Raw genomic sequence first — 17,122 nt, 5'->3', positions numbered from 1 at the left:
GAGACTATAGGAACCACAAGTAGCCCAGCATTCAGAGAACGTAGTGTTCTAGTGGGGTAATAGGGTACTATGAGCTCTTTAAGATATGAAGGGGCCTGACCATGAAGAGCTTTATAGGTGAGGAGGAGTATTTTAAATTCAATTCTACATTTTATAGGGAGCCAATGCAGAGTAGCTAGTACAGGAGAGATGTGATCTCTTTTTCTAGTTCCTGTCAGTACTCGTGCTGCAGCGTTCTGAATTAATTGGAGCGTTTTAATGGACTTATTGGGGCAACCTGATAATAAAGAGTTGCAGTAATCCAGCCTTGAAGTAACAAATGCATGGATTAGTTTTTCTGCATCTGTCTGTGATAGTATGTGTCTAATTTTTCTAATATTACGTAAATGAAAGAAGGCAGTCCTAGAGGTCTGCTTTATGTGGGAGTTAAATGACAAATCCTGATCAAAGATAACTCCAAGATTCCTGACAGTGGTGCTAGAGGCCAAGTTAATGCCATCTAGAGTGACTATATCTTTAGACAATGAGTCTCTAAGGTTTTTGGGGCCAAGAACAAGAATTTCGGTTTTTTCTGAGTTTAACATCAGAAAATTGCAGGTCATCCAGGATTTTATGTCCTTAAGACATGTTTGTAATTTAGATAATTGATTAATTTCATTGGGTTTGATTGATAGATATAACTGCGTATCATCTGCATAACAGTGAAAGTTAATGGAGTGATTCCTAATAATGTTGCCTAAAGGGAGCATATATAAAGTAAATAGTATTGGTCCAAGTACAGAACCTTGTGGAACTCCACGACTAACTTTAGTATTTATGGAGGATTCATCGTTAACATGTACAAACTGAGAACGATCTGATAAGTATGACTTAAACCAGGTTAGGGCAGTTCCTTTAATGCCAATTTGATGCTCAAGTCTCTGTAAAAGAATATCGTGGTCAATTGTGTCAAATGCAGCACTAAGATCTAATAATACAAGTACAGAGACAAGTCCATTGTCAGAAGCAATCAGAAGGTCATTATTAACTTTAACCAGAGCTGTCTCTGTGCTATGATGAACTCTAAATCCTGACTGAAAATCCTCAAATAAACTATTGTTATGTAGAAAGTCACACAACTCTTTGGCGACTACTTTCTCCAGAATCTTAGAGAGGAACGGGAGGTTAGAAATCGGTCTATAGTTGGCTAAAACCCCTGGGTCAAGAGTAGACTTTTTAAGAAGGGGTTTAATTACAGCTACTTTAAAGGACTGTGGTACATATCCTGATAATAAAGAAAGATTAATCATATCCAGTAAAGAAGTGCCAATTAAGGGAACAACTTCTTTAAGCAGCCTAGTTGGGATCGGGTCTAACAGACAGGTTGATGGCTTCGATGAAGAAATGATTGAAGTTAACTGATGAAGATCGATAGCAGAAAAACAGTCTAAATATACATCTAAGTTTACATTGACAGAAGTCCCTGAACTTGGAGAGCCACTGATAACTGTTGATGGCAGTTGGTGATTAATTTTCTCTCTAATAGTAATAATTTTATTGTGGAAGAAGCTCATAAAGTCGTTGCTACTTAAGTTTATGGGGATATGTGGCTCAATAGAGCTGTGGCTGTCAGCCTGGCTACAGTGCTGAAGAGGAACCTAGGGTTATTCTTATTTTCTTCTATTAGTGCTGAGTAATAGGCTCCTCTGGCGTTACGAAGGGCCTTTCTATAAGTTTTAATATTATCTTGCCAAATTGAGCGATATTCTGTTAATTTCGAAGAGCGCCAATTTCCTTTCAGATTTCCAAGCTATTTGTTTTAACTGGCGGGTTTGGTGGTTATACCAAGGTGCTAGTCTCCTATGTTTTAATAATTTCCTTTTTATAGGAGCGATAGAGTCTAATGTTGATCGTAGTGAGCCTGCAGCACTGTCGACAAGATGATCAATTTCAGAGGGACTGAAGTTGTTATAGGACTCTGTTTTATTCAGACATGGCATTGAATTAAACACTGAAGTAATCTCCTCCTTAGATTTAGCTACAGCACTGTCAGATAGACATCTGCTGTAGGAGGTTTTGCCTAATGGCTTATAATCTAATAGTATGACTTCAAAAGTTATTAAATAATGGTCAGATAGGAAAGGATTATGTGGGAAGACTATTAAATGTTCAATATCAATGCCATATGATAAAACAAGGTCAAGAGTGTGATTAAAACAATGAGTTGGTTTATTTACACTCTGACAGAAGCCAATTGAGTCTATTAATGATATAAATGCATTACTAAGGGTGTCATTGTTAACATCCACATGAATATTAAAATCACCTACAATAATTACTTTATCTGATTTAAGGACTAAACTTGATCAGAGTACGGTCCAGGAGCGCGGTACACTATAAAAAATAGAACTGGCTGCAGGGTTTTCCAGTTTGGGTGAGAAAGACTAAGAACAAGGCTTTCAAATGAATTATAATTTAGTTTAGGTTTAGGGTCCATTAAAACGCTTGAATCATATATGGCTGCCACTCCACCTCCTCGGCCAGTGCCTCGAGGAATGTGAGTATTAATATGACTGGGGGTGGTGGATTCATTTAGGCTAACATGCTCCTCGTGGGACAACCAGGTCTCAGTAAGACAAAGTAAATCAATATCATAGTCTGATATTAATTCATTCACTAAAACAGCTTTAGAGGACAGAGACCTGATATTTAACAGTCCACATTTCATTCTCTTATACTGTGCTACTGAGGAGTTGATTTTAATTTTTATTAGATTTTTATGTTGAACTCCTCTTGTTTTTATTTCTTTAAATAATTTAGGTGGTCGGGGGACAGACACAGTCTCTATGGGGTTTTGGGTGGGTGACTGTTCTAAAGAAAGTGCAGAGAAGTGTGTAAGACAGCAGCTCTGCTTCCTGGTCTCAACTCTGGACTGTCAGGTTTTAGAAATAAACTTCGCCATATTTCTAGATAAGAGAGCCGCTCCATCCAAAGTGGGATGGATGCCGTCTCTCCTAATCAGACCAGGTTTTCCCCAAAAAGGCTTCCAGTTATCAATGAAGCCCACATCGTTTTCTGGACACCACCTCGACAGCCAGCGGTGGAATGACGACATGCGGCTATACATGTCATCACTGGTCACATTGGGGCAGGGGTCCAGAGAAAACTACGGTGTCCGACATTGTCTTGGCATAGTTACACACCGACTCCACATTAATCTTAGTGACCTCCGATTGGCGTAAACGGGTGTCATTACCGCCGACGTGGATAACAATCTTACTGTATTTACGTTTATCTTTAGCCAGCAGTTTTAAATATGATTCAATGTCGCCCGCTCTGGCCCCAGGGATACATTTAACTATGGCCGCTGGCTTCGCTAACTTCACGTTTCTGACTATGGAGCTGCCAATAACCAGAGTTGGTTCCTCAGCGGGTGTATCGCTGAGTGGGGAAAATGTATTAGAAACATGAATGGGTTGGTGGTGACCTGTGGGCTTTGGTGTTTTAGTCTTCCTTCGCTCAGTCACCCAGCCTCCCTGTCTTCCCGGCTGCTCGGGAACTACCGGGGGAACTACCGGAGGATCTACCGGAGGACGGCTAACAGAAGCTACCTTCGGTCGGACCGCACCGGCTACTGGGGGCTGGCTAACTATAGCGGCTAAAGATATCTCCGTGGTGCGGTGCCGTTCCTCTAACTCACTAAGCCTCGCCTGCAGCGCAGTAAATAAACTACACTTAATACAGGTACCATTATCATTAAAGGAGGCAGAGGAATAACTGAACATCTGACACACTGAGCAGGACAGAGGAGAGGGAGAGGGAGAAGCCATAGCTAACTGCTAATGCTAATGAAGCTAGAGTGTATGAAAAACTTTGAAAATAGCGAAAAGTCGCTAAAAGAAGGAGAAACTCCGAGTGTTTAGGTAGAACTAGTCTACGTTTAAATGTTAAGGGGGAAAATAACCGCTGTAACGAGTAAAACTAATTTATATTTAGCGTTCACTGACAGAGCTACAGCACCAAACAGTGTACACAGAGCAGGAAGTAAACCGGAAATGAGTCAGTACGCTTGCCAAGTTGTGGTTCAACTGGGCTCTCTAAGTGTCTGTGTCACACTGACTGTTTACCTCATCGAGATCAAATGTGTCCGCAGACCCTGCACTGTGACTTTCAGCAGGTTCCCCAAGACTTTCTGCTGCAACTACAACTGGGGCACTTTCATTGTGCCATACAACACATTCACCAAAGTCTGAATCACCACCATGTTTTTTACTTTTGTGTGCATTAAACTCTCATGACTTCGTAAATGACTTCTCAAATGACCAAATAGAATTTCATCAGAAAAGGGCGGCTTGAAGTTACACAAAGGACATGTAAAAAAAAAAACACATGCTCCTTCAGTTGCATTTTCTCTACATGAATCATTATGAGACCTTGACAGATGAGCTTTCATCGCTTCAAATTAAGGAAAAGTACAAATGCAACTGTCATAGAGACATGACAGGGGGGACACTCTTGAATATTGGCTATGCAGTACAGTATAGTGCCAAAATAATTGTCCCCGGGTATTTGAAGTTGCAGAAAACAACTTGCACTTCCACTCCATTGGGCCAACTTCAGCCTGCAAGTTAAATATTTTCCATTAAAGTCTTAACCATTTCAGCCCTGTTAAAATGTGTGTAAAATTTTGAATGAGGGGGAAAATGATTATGCCAACCAGTTGACAACACATCAGTAATTTGATTAAGTCTGTTCTGCTGCAAAAAATCTAACCATTGTGAATAATTCAGGGCGAATTCAAATTAGTACACAATTTACAAAACTCACCTATTGGCCCCTGTCTGATGGTGAAACGCTGACTCCCTGTAGCACTCTTTGTAGTCCGATATCTGTACACAACTTGCACACAAAGATGATTTGTTAATGTTCAAAAACATTTTTAAAATAACACATAATGATAAATGAAATTTAAAAAAGTGAATAAACAGATAAAAAAGTTTCCAAATCTATCAAAAACATTCATTGTACACTAATTATAGTAAAAATGGAAATGTTATAAGATGAGCAAGTTAATTATTAACAAGCAAAGCATCAAAGTTGTGTGCTTATAGATCTGCTATTTCTGTTGTTGATGTTTTTGTTTTTAACAAAGTATTAATAAAGGGTTCAAGTGATCAAACTATTTTTTCTGTGAACCCCACAGTTGAGATAAAAACATTTAAAGAAATAGCAAAAGAATGATTGTGGAAACAACAAATAACAAATAAAACCAATTGTTAATAACACTATTTCATAATACATCCTACCTGAACTGTTAAAAGGATTTCGAGATGATCTCACAACCACACACTTGAGCCTACGAAGAAATACAAACACAGGCCTGGTTAGCATCATGATAACACACTCACATTTCAGCCTCCGCCAGAGAGTTCAGACTCATGGACATGGTGCTATCCATTTGTCTCATAAATCCCCCGCCCGAGTTGGAAAGTGTAAATCTCGCAGCTCTCTCGCAACATTTCACCGAGACACACCCCCTTTTGGTCGTAATTAGTCCGGTCACCAATTTAGGCATTGCACGGTCTTGCTGTGCGTCCAATACAATGTAAAGATTTGTTTTCGAGCTGGTTTGCTAAATAGGCTAATGTAGCTAACAATAACACTAGCCCCCACCACTGCCCCTTGTGGCTCGAGAAAAACGCCACAGCACTTGTTGAAATTAAAATAAAATATTATTGAAATGTAAGACTTGTAATAACAGAATTACTTAAAATGTTAGTGTTTCTGTAGAAAAACATATTATTTCACATTGAGCTTGTTTAGATGATCCACAAGCAATAACAACACAGCTGCTGCACTGGTGGCGTCCATGTTCTTTCCTATAAGTGGTACAAGCCAGGCAAAGCAACTCGGGTGGGGGATTCACGAGACAAATGGATAGAACCAGAGCCCGTCTATGGAGAGCCTGGCCACTCCCTATTATGTCCCATCGTACCAAATTTTGGTTGCAGTTCCACCAGAGTTTCACTGGGGGCAGTCACCCATGAGTTCAGCATGGGTTATAGGTCGAAAGTTAAATGAACGAGGATTTATGTCCTTTCGATTTCTTACAGGTTCAATTCAATTAAATTCATAACAAAAGTTATCTCAGGACACTTTTCAAATAGAGCAGGTCTAGACCGAACTCCTCATAACATTATTTACAGAGACCCAACAGTACCACCATGAGCAAGACCTTGGAGACAAGGGCAAGGAAAAACTGCCTGTTAAAAGGCAGAAACCTAGGACAGATCCTTCGGCTCTAGGTGGGTGGTCGTCTGTCTCGACCAGTTGAGTTTGACTGTTGAGGTTGAGTTGTTGTTGCCCATAACACGCTAGCATTCTGCTAATGAATGCTGATTGGTCAGTGAAGGACTGATTACGACCAGAGATCCCGCTTGATGGCATTGTGGCATCCGAAGCGGGACATAGATATTTCGGCGTGGTGTTTAAAACAGCAAAACAAAAACTCTTTCTAGCACGTGTATTGACAGGGAGAGGCTAACCTGTGTCAGCTGTGTTGTCGATGCCTCGAGAGAAAAAGGAGTGCAGAGCGCGGAAGCACAAAGTGACTCAAGGCTTGCTGTAAAGCAGTATCTCTGGCCGTACAATGTGTATGACGTCATTGACATTTAAAAGACTTTTTAAAGTGACTCTAAAAAATCTAACACACAGCAATGTGTAATTTCTTTGCATCCCCTTTCGAATGCAACATTCAAATAAAAATGAATTATATATAAATTAATAATTAATTTATAAAAATTTAAAGTTAGTTATTGGCCTTTTATTGCCTTTATTGATAGTGACAGCCGAAAATAGACAGGAAAGGGGGGCAGAGAGAGAGGGGATGACACGCAGCAAAGGGCCGCAGGTCGGACCCGAACCCAGGCCGCTAGCTCTGCCAACTGAGCCAACTGGGCGCCCAGAGAAAAGTGGATTTTGAGGGGTAAAGCTCCATAGACCTCCATTCATTATGCACTCCTCCTGTGAGCGCCCTCATATAGAACCAGAGTGGAACTGCAACAGTTCAGAAGCCGGAAGTTTACCGAGATTGGAAGTTCTCCCCTTATTAGACATTCTCTGATAGCACCATAACTCCACCGTCAATGTCCTGGGCAAACATGCATTATGGGAAATGTAGTTGATCCAGGAAACCCGCTGATAACGTTACACCATTGTAAAATGAAGTAACGTAATGTATTTGTCACATTCAACAACTTCTAAAGTTCCAATTACTTGGATTTGTAAACTATTTAAAACAAATATTCACTGTGCACATTGTACGAATGTATTCCCAGTTCCAAATTTAAGACTATTTATCGAAATTCAATGAAAAATAAATAAATAAAAAGAAACGTTAGCGTTACTTACCAAATCAGGGCTGATGATAAGACGACGCTTAAGAAAATGAGGGCAATAAGACTAATGAAAAAACTGAGGGGGTGGTGGTTTGAAGCAGGGGGATAAAAGTGCGCATTGCAAACAAATAAAAACAAATTAAACTGTGTTCCACATAAGACCCACCCACCACACTACTGACACTACTGTATGGTTCCTAAACTTTTTGAGCGTTCCACACAAATTAGGTATAAAATATTGAGCCCTATTCAATTAAAGTGGCATAAATCTCAACAGAGCTCAACACTTTATAGTTTGGTCAACTGCATAACGACATTTGACTGTTGTGATCTTAGTAGTTATGAGCTAGTACAACTTTTTGGGATACTTTATCTCTCAGTTTATCTCTCTGCAGATTTTTATATAATATATGAAATATAACGTGATTCCACAGCAATTGTTGATTGTGCTGTTGTTGTTGCTGTTGGACAGGAAGAACTGGAGTCAGTCCTGGACCGTCCTCCACGGAGGGATCCTCACCTTCCACAAAGATCCCAAATCTGCTCCCAGTGGGAACGCTGTAAGTGACACAAACTGGAACACCTACTGAGTTATTAACAACACTAATACTGTAATAATATAGCTGATATAAGGTTATGAGGTTATTAAATATATCAGTGTAGTCACAGAAATATTTAACTAATATTTCAACAAATAATAAAGCGTCAAATGTGCAAACATCTTCTTATCTGACCGTTAGAATTTTTTTGTACATTTGACCAATCAGCACCATCCACGTACATACAGTAATTTTGTTCAGTGTAGATGGATGACATGACAACTCTCCAGACTCTCTCTATCTCCCCCTGGTGGCTGACTGCAGTGTAGACTCTCTCTCTATCTCCCCCTGGTTGCTGACTGCAGTGTAGACTCTCTCTCTATCTCCCCCTGGTTGCTGACTGCAGTATAGACTCTCTCCCTATCTCCCCGTGGTGGCTGACTGCAGTATAGACTCTCTCTCCATCTCAATCCGTTTTTGAATGGAGTTTGGTTTGACAGTGTGGAGCAGAGGGGATTTGAACCTTAGTAATTCCCATAAACTGAGCTGACCGGCCTTCTAATAAGGAACCTTGCAAACAGCAGAAAGTAACAGGAAGTGGAGATAAAACCAATGGAAGGTTCATAATACTGCAAATATACAAAAAGTATTTCTATTGTGTTACCGCATTCTGTGATAGATAGCAAACAGACATTTGTCAAATAACATATTTTGATTTGAATATGTACGAACTCATCACATGATGATGATGATGATGATGATGATGATGATGTTGATGATGACTTCCTGTTCCTCAGAGTAAGTCGTCACAGATTGTTCCAGAGTACACTGTCGAGCTGAGAGGAGCCTCAGTGGCCTGGGCCTCCAAGGACAAGTCATCCAAGAAGAACGTTCTTGAGGTACACCATTTGTTACCATCTTCTTCTTGAGGAAATTCATGGAGACATTGAGGAGTTTTAGGTATCTTTGAGGAGGTACTATGGGTCCATGAGGGGGTTTTAGCTGTCCTTAAATATGTTCTAAAGGTCCTTGATGTTGGGGGTCTTTGAGGAAGTTTGAGTTGTCCTTAGGTAGACACTGTGAGTCATTGTGGAGGTTGTAAGGGTCTGTGTGGATGGTCTGCAGGTCTTTGGGGATCTTTGAGTGATCCTTGAGTAGATTCCATGGATATTTTAGAACTTCAAGGGACTTGACGGGGCACTGATGAGGTTTAGGGTAAGGTTCAGGTTTATGTCCTTGTGGAGGTTCTAATGACTCTTGAGGGTCACTGAGGAAGATCTAGAGGTAGCATTTAGCAGGTTCTTGAGGTAAACTATCTGTTTCCATCTTGCTTGTTCTAGAGGAAGTCCTTAGGGGCCTTGAGGAGCTTTTAGTTTTAGTGGGCACTATGGATCATTGTGGAGGTTCTGTGGGTCTGTGTGGATAGTCTAGAGGCCCTTGGGGATCTTTAAGTGATCCTAAGATTACAAGGATCAAATCTAGGGGACACTGATTATGTTCTAGGGGTTCTTGAGGGGTTTCTACAGTCACTGAAGAGGTTCCACTGGTTCTAAGGACTCTTGAGGGTCACTGAGGAAGAAATATAATTTAGCATGTTCTTGAGGTACACTATCTGTCTATCACGTTCTGTGTCATTGCCACCATGGTTGTTGTGGTTACTGTTACTGTGTGTGACTGTTGTGCGTTTGTTTACAGCTGAAGACTCGTCAGGGCTGCGAGTATCTGATGCAGTACGACACCGAGAGCATCATCACCGATTGGTTCAAAGTGATGCATGACACCATCAGACAGCTGGTAACATCACAGTACTACTGATGCAGATCAATAACATTAGAACAACCACCAACCACTCACAGTACTACTGATACAGATCAATAACATTAGAACAAATCATCCTGTGGAACTCTTTCAGGAACAGGATCACCTGTCGGAGGACGAGGACGAAGCTGCTTCAGACAAAGAGGACAAAGACAGGAAGAGGACATGTGAGTCTGAAACAATCTTAACTCAATAATAAATGAAAATAAATAAAAAATTAATTAATAAAAAATAATGTACTTGCTTGAAAAACCAATGGCAAAATCATTTTTTCACTGTCGTCACTATATGTTTAGGTCAAACTTAAGTTTGACTTAAACACAAGTTTTGGAAGTTTTTAAATAAACTTTGCTGATGAATATAGTCTGAACACATTATTTTGTTTATAAAACTTAAATATTCATGTTTTTCTAAAGAAGAAAAGTAAAATGCTGACAGTTACTTTGAAATGATGAAATTATATTTTTTTTACAGTGCATGTGCTGCTTTCAAACAAACTAAATATTCTCACTGTGAGGAAGCTTTAGACATGCAGAGTGTTCTGAATTACTATTTACATTATGTTCCTGAACACAGTGTAATGTGTTGAGGAGTTTAGGGTCTGAGGATGTGCAGCGGACTATAAAGCCCTTTGAGGCAACTTTGTGATTTTGGATTATATAAATAAAGTTTAATCAAGATAAGCTGTTTCCATTAGCAGGTACTTAATGTGTTTTATACATACAGTATGAATCACAAATGATGTGTCTGTATCAGATAACACGACTTACACCAGTGAATTAAACCAAAAGAAGTCTGTAACGATACTTCCTGTCATGCTCAGATTTTCTTCTTTTTTGTGTGTGTTTTAGCGACCAGGAGTTTATCAGGAACAGCCGAGTCTGAGCAGAGACGAGTTCGGACCAAACTGCGACGTTTCCTCCAGCGGAGGCCGACGCTGCAGAGCGTTAAAGAGAAAGGTTACATCAGAGGTAAACTCACAGCTCACACAAACCCATCGAAGGTCTGAGTAACTCTTCACAACAGTCTCATGTGTCTTAAAATGAGTTATTATGTGGGTGATGATGCACAATGAGCTCCAACTTGTCATTATACAGCTGGTTTTAGTTATGAATAGATGGAGGACAGGAAGACTTTCTCACGTGGAACTGAAGTTGTTATATGACTCTATTTGAAACCACCAGACTCCATCGGCTTGGTTCCCAAACGTATCCTGGAAAATCTGGAAAATTCTGCGACTAGTTTCCAATCCTAGAAACACCTGGAAATGTATTAAAATGACCAAATATCGTGGAAATAATTTACGTTGTCCTGGACATTTTAATTGTATTTTAGCCCCCCACTCAGATTATGTAAACATGAATGTGTATTTAGTTTAGTTTAAAAAGGCAAAGCGGGTTAACAGACGTTGTTATGGTTGATCATTGTTCATGCATCACTTAGTCTGTTTACCGCTTCTTTTAACAATCGAATAGGTGACAAGATTAATTTAAAATAAAATAAAAACTTCACTTAAAGGGTAAACTAGATTAATGTTACTGTTGTACTATGACTGTAGTCAATTTGTCAGGACTGCAGCGTCGCTCCTTTGAAGACTGCAGTGGAACAATTTTGCTGTCCTGTACTAACTCCTGACGCTTGGCCATAGTTCTGTTAGTCAATTAACATTTCTTCACAGAAGTGAAACAAATGCTGTGTTTTAACGCAGTAATTTGGATCCAAACTAACATTACTTAACGCAGATGGAGGCAGCGGTAGACCGGAAACCTCCGGTTTTCTGTGAGGTAAAATTACCGTTTTTATTATTGTTTGACTGCAAGGTAAAGTGGTGGAAATATTCTAAACAAGGGTTGCAGCACTTCCCACCATAAGGCTACGTTTTGCTGTTGCCACGTCCACAATAGAACTTGTTTTTCGGTCAATTTCTTACAAATTTTCCCTCTTCCCTCACATCTTTTGGTACTCAATAAAAGCTTCTTTTGGTTTAATTAGTTTGAGCAATGCAAAGTGACACAGTGACAGAAAGCTAAAACTATGTGGAATTGTTGTAACTGAATGAAATATTCAAACCATCACTTTTTCTTCTGTGGCGCAGACAACGTGTTCGGCTGTCACCTGGACACACTCTGTCACAGAGAAAACACCACCATTCCCAAATTTTTGGAGAAGTGTATCAGAACGGTGGAGAGGAGAGGTAAACACATACTCGACACACACTCATTCCACTCAAATAAACACACAGGAGACTGATTAGTGTGTTCAGGTTGAATCTTCATCTTGAATTTCCCTCGGGATGAATAAAGAATCTGTCTATCTATCGATCTATCTATCTATCTGTCTGTCTGTCTGTCTGTCTGTCTGTCTAGGTCTGGATGTGGACGGGATCTACAGAGTAAGCGGAAACCTGGCTGTGATCCAGAAACTACGACACAAAGCTGATCACGGTAACAAACCAACGCTGTCATTGTATGCAGACGATGTCCTGCGTTACGTGGTTGATGTAATCACACTGTGTTCAGTCCAGAGAGAAGCTGCAGCAGAAGGTTGTTCTTCTTATCTTCATAATATCTCTGTTGTCCTTGCAGAGGAGCAGCTGGACCTGGAGGACGGACAGTGGGAGGAGATCCATGTGATCACCGGAGCCCTAAAGCTTTTCCTGAGGGAGCTTCCAGAGCCGCTTTTCCCCTTCAGCTGCTTCGACAAATTCATTGCTGCCATCCGTCAGTACACAAAAAACCAACATCGCAAACCAAACTATAGCATGTGATACATACATTTAAACCACAGCTATTGAAAATGAGTACGACCTTGTATGATTTTGTGTTAAAATTAAACGTACACATAAATATTACAGTCTAAAGTGAAATTTGATCCAAAACATGAACGTGAGATTAGGATTTTTGGTACCAACCAAACAAAAATACATCTTCATGTGTAAGGCTAACATACTGGCTACATTGAACACGTGACATATGCGGAGGGGATGCTGCAACACTACGCTACTATCATAATCAATGAAACTAGATACACCAGACACATAAGTGGCATGTATGCACCACGGAAATGTTAAAATAGTCAAACAAGAATGGGTCATAAAGTGTGTACATTTACTGAGATTGAAAGACCAGACCAAATGACAAGGAAATAAGAGGTTGCTTTTTAACTTTATCCCTGACAGCCTCCTGTACTATGTAGATATTAACATACCCATATTACAAACAATCTCATCAGTCCAAAAACTGAGGAAACAATCCCAAAACCAAAGCTTGCTGCCTTGTTTTGACACAAAGAACCTTTATTTCCCTGCAGAAGTCCCAGACTACAGCCTGAGAGTCTCCTACATGAGGGACCTGGTTCGCTCTCTGCCTCTGCCGAACCATGACACTATGGAGCTGCTGTTCAAACACCTGCGGAGGTCAGTTCACTCTGAAGCTTCGTACTAACAAAAGGCTGAGGACTAGATTTTGTACTTAAATCTGTTTTATGTAACTTTTCTATATTCTGTATGTAGTTGATTCAATCAAAAATGTATAATCATTAAACAGTGTATAAACTCTAGAGCTATGTTCTATATGGAGCTGATTCAATCAATAATCTATAATCATTAAACAATTCAATTCAATTCAATTTACTTTGTAAGGGGCCAATTCATAACAGAAGTTATCTCAGGACACTTTTCAAATAGAGCAGGTCTAGACCAAACTCATTATAACATTATTTACAGAGACCCAACAGTTCCACCATGAGCAACAAAACAAAACACAAAACAGTGTATGAACTCTAGAGCTATGTTCTATATGTAGTTGATTTAATCAATAATCTATCAGAAGCTGTCATACATTGACTTTTATCCAGTTTGAAGCCACATTGTTACCATCAACTGTTTGGATCTTGGTGCTATTAAATTGTCAAAGGTCAAACGTTTTTCTTATTTATTGAATAGTGCTGAATGACACGATATGATGATAATTAATGAACAATTAACACTCTTTAATTTCTCTCTGCAGAGTGGTTGAGCATAAGGACTCCAACAGGATGTCGGTTCAGAGCGTCGCCATTGTGTTTGGCCCCACGTTACTCCGCCCCCAGACCGAGTCTGCCAATATGACGATCCACATGGTGTTCCAGAGCCAGATAGTGGAGCTCATGCTCAACGAATTCCAGACTGTCTTCTCCCAGAGGTAGAGGGAACCTCCTGGAAGACCTCCAAACTTCACAAGACCTGCCAAATATCTTCAGAGAACCTTCTCGAACTTTGGAGCTAAACATCACCTTTGACTGAACTGCCAGCTATGATGCCCCTTTTTTAACCACTGTGCCTTAAACGACCCAAATAGAACTTGAGTGGAACCACCTAGAACCCTGGACTCTTCTTTCAAAGCAACAGACCAAATGGAACATATTTCCTTTGCACCTTAAAAACCACAAAGACTTCTCACTTTAAGCAAGATCTCTTCCAACAAATTCCAGGTCCTCCGAGAACATTGTAGATCTCTGGAACCAAACATCGTCATTTCATGGAGGATTGCAGCAGGAAATGATCATGCTAGAACCTGAGTGAAACTGTCTTGAACCCTGGACTGGTTTTTAAACCTTTAACTTGATGTTACCAATGCAAAGGATCAGCAGAAAAACTTGTTCCAGAGCTTTGTAGATCTCAGGAGCCAAACCAATCCTCCTCTGTGTTGTAACTGATTCAGGTAGAACTTAGGTGGAACTATATAGGACCCTGGACTTCACTGCTCTTTAAAGGTAACAAAACTTTAATCAGCCCTTAAAACTCACATATTTCTCACTTTGAAACAAACTGCTCCAGATTTGTCTGAAACCTCCAAAAACTCTGGACCCAAACATCATCTGCTGCTTTTTTAAAATTGTGTGGATACTAAAATTGGATGTTGGACCTGAAATCTGTTGAGGACACAATGCTCTCACTACGAGACCACCTAACTTTAAACAATACTGATAAAATAAAAACCTGATTTAAATAAAACCTTCACTAGCGCCATCACTCTGCCGTCAAGGCAACAGACCAAACAAAATACACCTATTTGACACCTCAATAAAACCCAAAACCAATACTTATTTTGGGGAACAACTATCCACACAGGTTCTAGATCCTTTAGGAACCTTGTAGAAACTCCTTTCTTTGGACTCCTGTGGATATTGGAGTTCACTTCATAATACTTTTGTCTCACCACCAGACCACCTACCCTTAAATAACCGAAGTGGAACCTAAGTGGAACCACATAAAACCCAGGACTGGGTTGAACCAGCTGTGTGTGAGTTCTCTCTTTAGTCAGGGTGTAAAGTCATCTCTGGATGATCAATAACTAGTTAGTTTGTAAATAAATCAGCTCTGAAATCAGTTGCACCACGATTACTTGGAGCATAACTGAACTAGTTTGGACATAAAATCATAACTAAGGCACACGACCAATCAACGATCAAAGAAATTCTTTCATCACCATGGTTACTGTGCACATTAGCTCACATGAGCCACTAAGCATTGTAACACATTGTAGTTAGCTAGATCAATATTGAAATATCATATCATTAATTTAGGTCTGTACTTGATTACTGTGTCTCAAAATGGAAGACTGCAGTTTCACCATCAGTGAGTTTAACTCTGATATTTTATGATTTACACTGCCTCAGAGGATGTGTAACTATTTAGTTGTTACTCAGAGTGAAGTTGCAACTTCTCTCTTTTTACTTTTGAATTGCATAAATCACAACTTAATAATAGATTATAATAATACATTATAACGAGGCTGAGTTTGAACTTACACACAGCTGCTGCTACAGACTGCTTGGATCTAGAGAAATGAAAAGCTGGAATAATGCAACATACCAACAATTTCATGTGCCTTCTAGGAACCTCAACAAAATAAAATTTTTACTACCTTAAAAGACCTCCATGACCCGTCGATCTCCAGTGCTTTTCTGTTCTTATAGATATAATTGTTACAGATGTTACGGTGTTTAAAGGTCTCCCTCCTCAAAGAATACATCAAACCAAAAAGGATTTATACACTTCATGTGGAAATTTTATGACACTTATGCCACTAACATTGATCAACTGAACACCAGTGTTCACATTCAGATAAAAAGTCAAGAGAGGAAAGAACAGCTCAGCAGCTTTAGGTTTCCCAAACAAACTGAACAAACAAAAAGTGTAATCTCTCATTGGATTCTTCTTTTCTTTTATTGTCATATTGTTTAATTAGTTGATTAGTATAGGACAGAAAAGATTTGATTCTGAAGTCTTACCTGCTGACTCCAGTGTTTAATCTCACAGTGTCAACCAGACTAGTTTGTATCACAAATATCTGCATGTTGTTCACAGACTGGAGTATCAGTAAGTGAGTAAGAGCTGATGTGTTCCCCGTATCGATCAATACAGAAACCAGATTTGCACAGAAAACAAATTTTCTAAATCAGTGTATGTTGATACCAAATATATGTTTTACTAATCAGCCCCTCCAAGATTTTGTTTTTGGGATCATTGCAACTTCAAATTCTTGTTTTTACAGAAGCTTTTCTAAATCAATTGCGATGCACATTCTGATGTTTTAGCATTTTTTTTGGAACTACATTGCAAGAGAAAGTTAAAATTGCAAAAGTGGTTGTGATTTTTTAAAATAGATAATTTATTAAAAAACAAAAGCAACTTATTCCAGTGAGAATAAAATATCCAATAGTTTGATGTATGGCTCAGTGATGGGAGTGGGGATCTGCTGTGATAGGTGAAAATTGCGGAAAAGTTGCAATGATGCACAGAATTCACAGGGATTAATTGAACTTGTGTTGTGCTCACCACATTGGAACTTCCTGGAGGGACTGACTAACATTTGAAATGAACAAGACCATCATCGTATTCAACACTGGATCTTACAGTTTCGAGCAATTGAGCCAAGTTCTGTTCTAGACTCAAATGAGTAATGATCAAATTTCTTCCAGTGTTTATGCTAAGCTAGGCTAAACACATCCTGGATCTATCTATTCATAAACATCTGAGTCTGGAGAAAAATCAGTCAAATAAATAATAATAATAAAAATTCTAATAGGAAGTTCAGAGGACCCAGGAGGCTTCCCCGAGGAACTCCACAAGTTATTGAGGACAATGAGGATATACACAAATGTTTGTGGGTTTTTTACGGGATGAACTTTACAGGGACATTTTTACTGTTTGTGTCCTGCTGTAACGATAAATTCTAGAAATGATCAACTGTACAATGCTGTATGTTTTTATAGTATTGAGTTTATATGTATAACAGATATAGAACAAAGTTAACACGGAAAGTTAACATGGAAAATTAACAGATTAAACTCTGTACATAAGAGGTTATTTTACTGACATTCAATAAAAATAAAACTGTCTCTGTA

At 39.3% G+C, this 17,122-nt stretch overlaps 1 protein-coding gene across 6 annotated transcripts in view; it reads left to right on the top strand.

Moving 5' to 3' along the window:
• LOC127374478 (rho GTPase-activating protein 27) overlaps positions 1-17,122 on the top strand; it is a 53,219-nt gene extending 36,097 nt beyond the window's left edge. For 5 of the 6 annotated variants that reach the window (XM_051419832.1, XM_051419830.1, XM_051419831.1 and 2 more), the window contains 9 exons: positions 7,849-7,936; positions 8,713-8,814; positions 9,611-9,709; positions 9,828-9,900; positions 10,585-10,704; positions 11,829-11,927; positions 12,100-12,453; positions 13,043-13,148; positions 13,741-17,122. In XM_051419832.1, coding sequence (XP_051275792.1) covers positions 7,849-7,936; positions 8,713-8,814; positions 9,611-9,709; positions 9,828-9,900; positions 10,585-10,704; positions 11,829-11,927; positions 12,100-12,453; positions 13,043-13,148; positions 13,741-13,918 — 1,219 coding nt within the window. In that variant the 3' untranslated portion in view covers positions 13,919-17,122. The remainder of the gene's footprint in view (positions 1-7,848; positions 7,937-8,712; positions 8,815-9,610; positions 9,710-9,827; positions 9,901-10,584; positions 10,705-11,828; positions 11,928-12,099; positions 12,454-13,042; positions 13,149-13,740) is intronic. The other variant, XM_051419833.1, reaches the window with a different exon arrangement.

This window comes from Dicentrarchus labrax, unplaced genomic scaffold (genome assembly GCF_905237075.1).
Source record: "Dicentrarchus labrax unplaced genomic scaffold, dlabrax2021, whole genome shotgun sequence".
In the NCBI taxonomy this organism is placed as follows: Eukaryota; Metazoa; Chordata; class Actinopteri; family Moronidae; genus Dicentrarchus; species Dicentrarchus labrax.
Note: the sequence above shows the minus strand (reverse complement) of the source record. Positions and strands in the feature narration are given on the sequence as shown.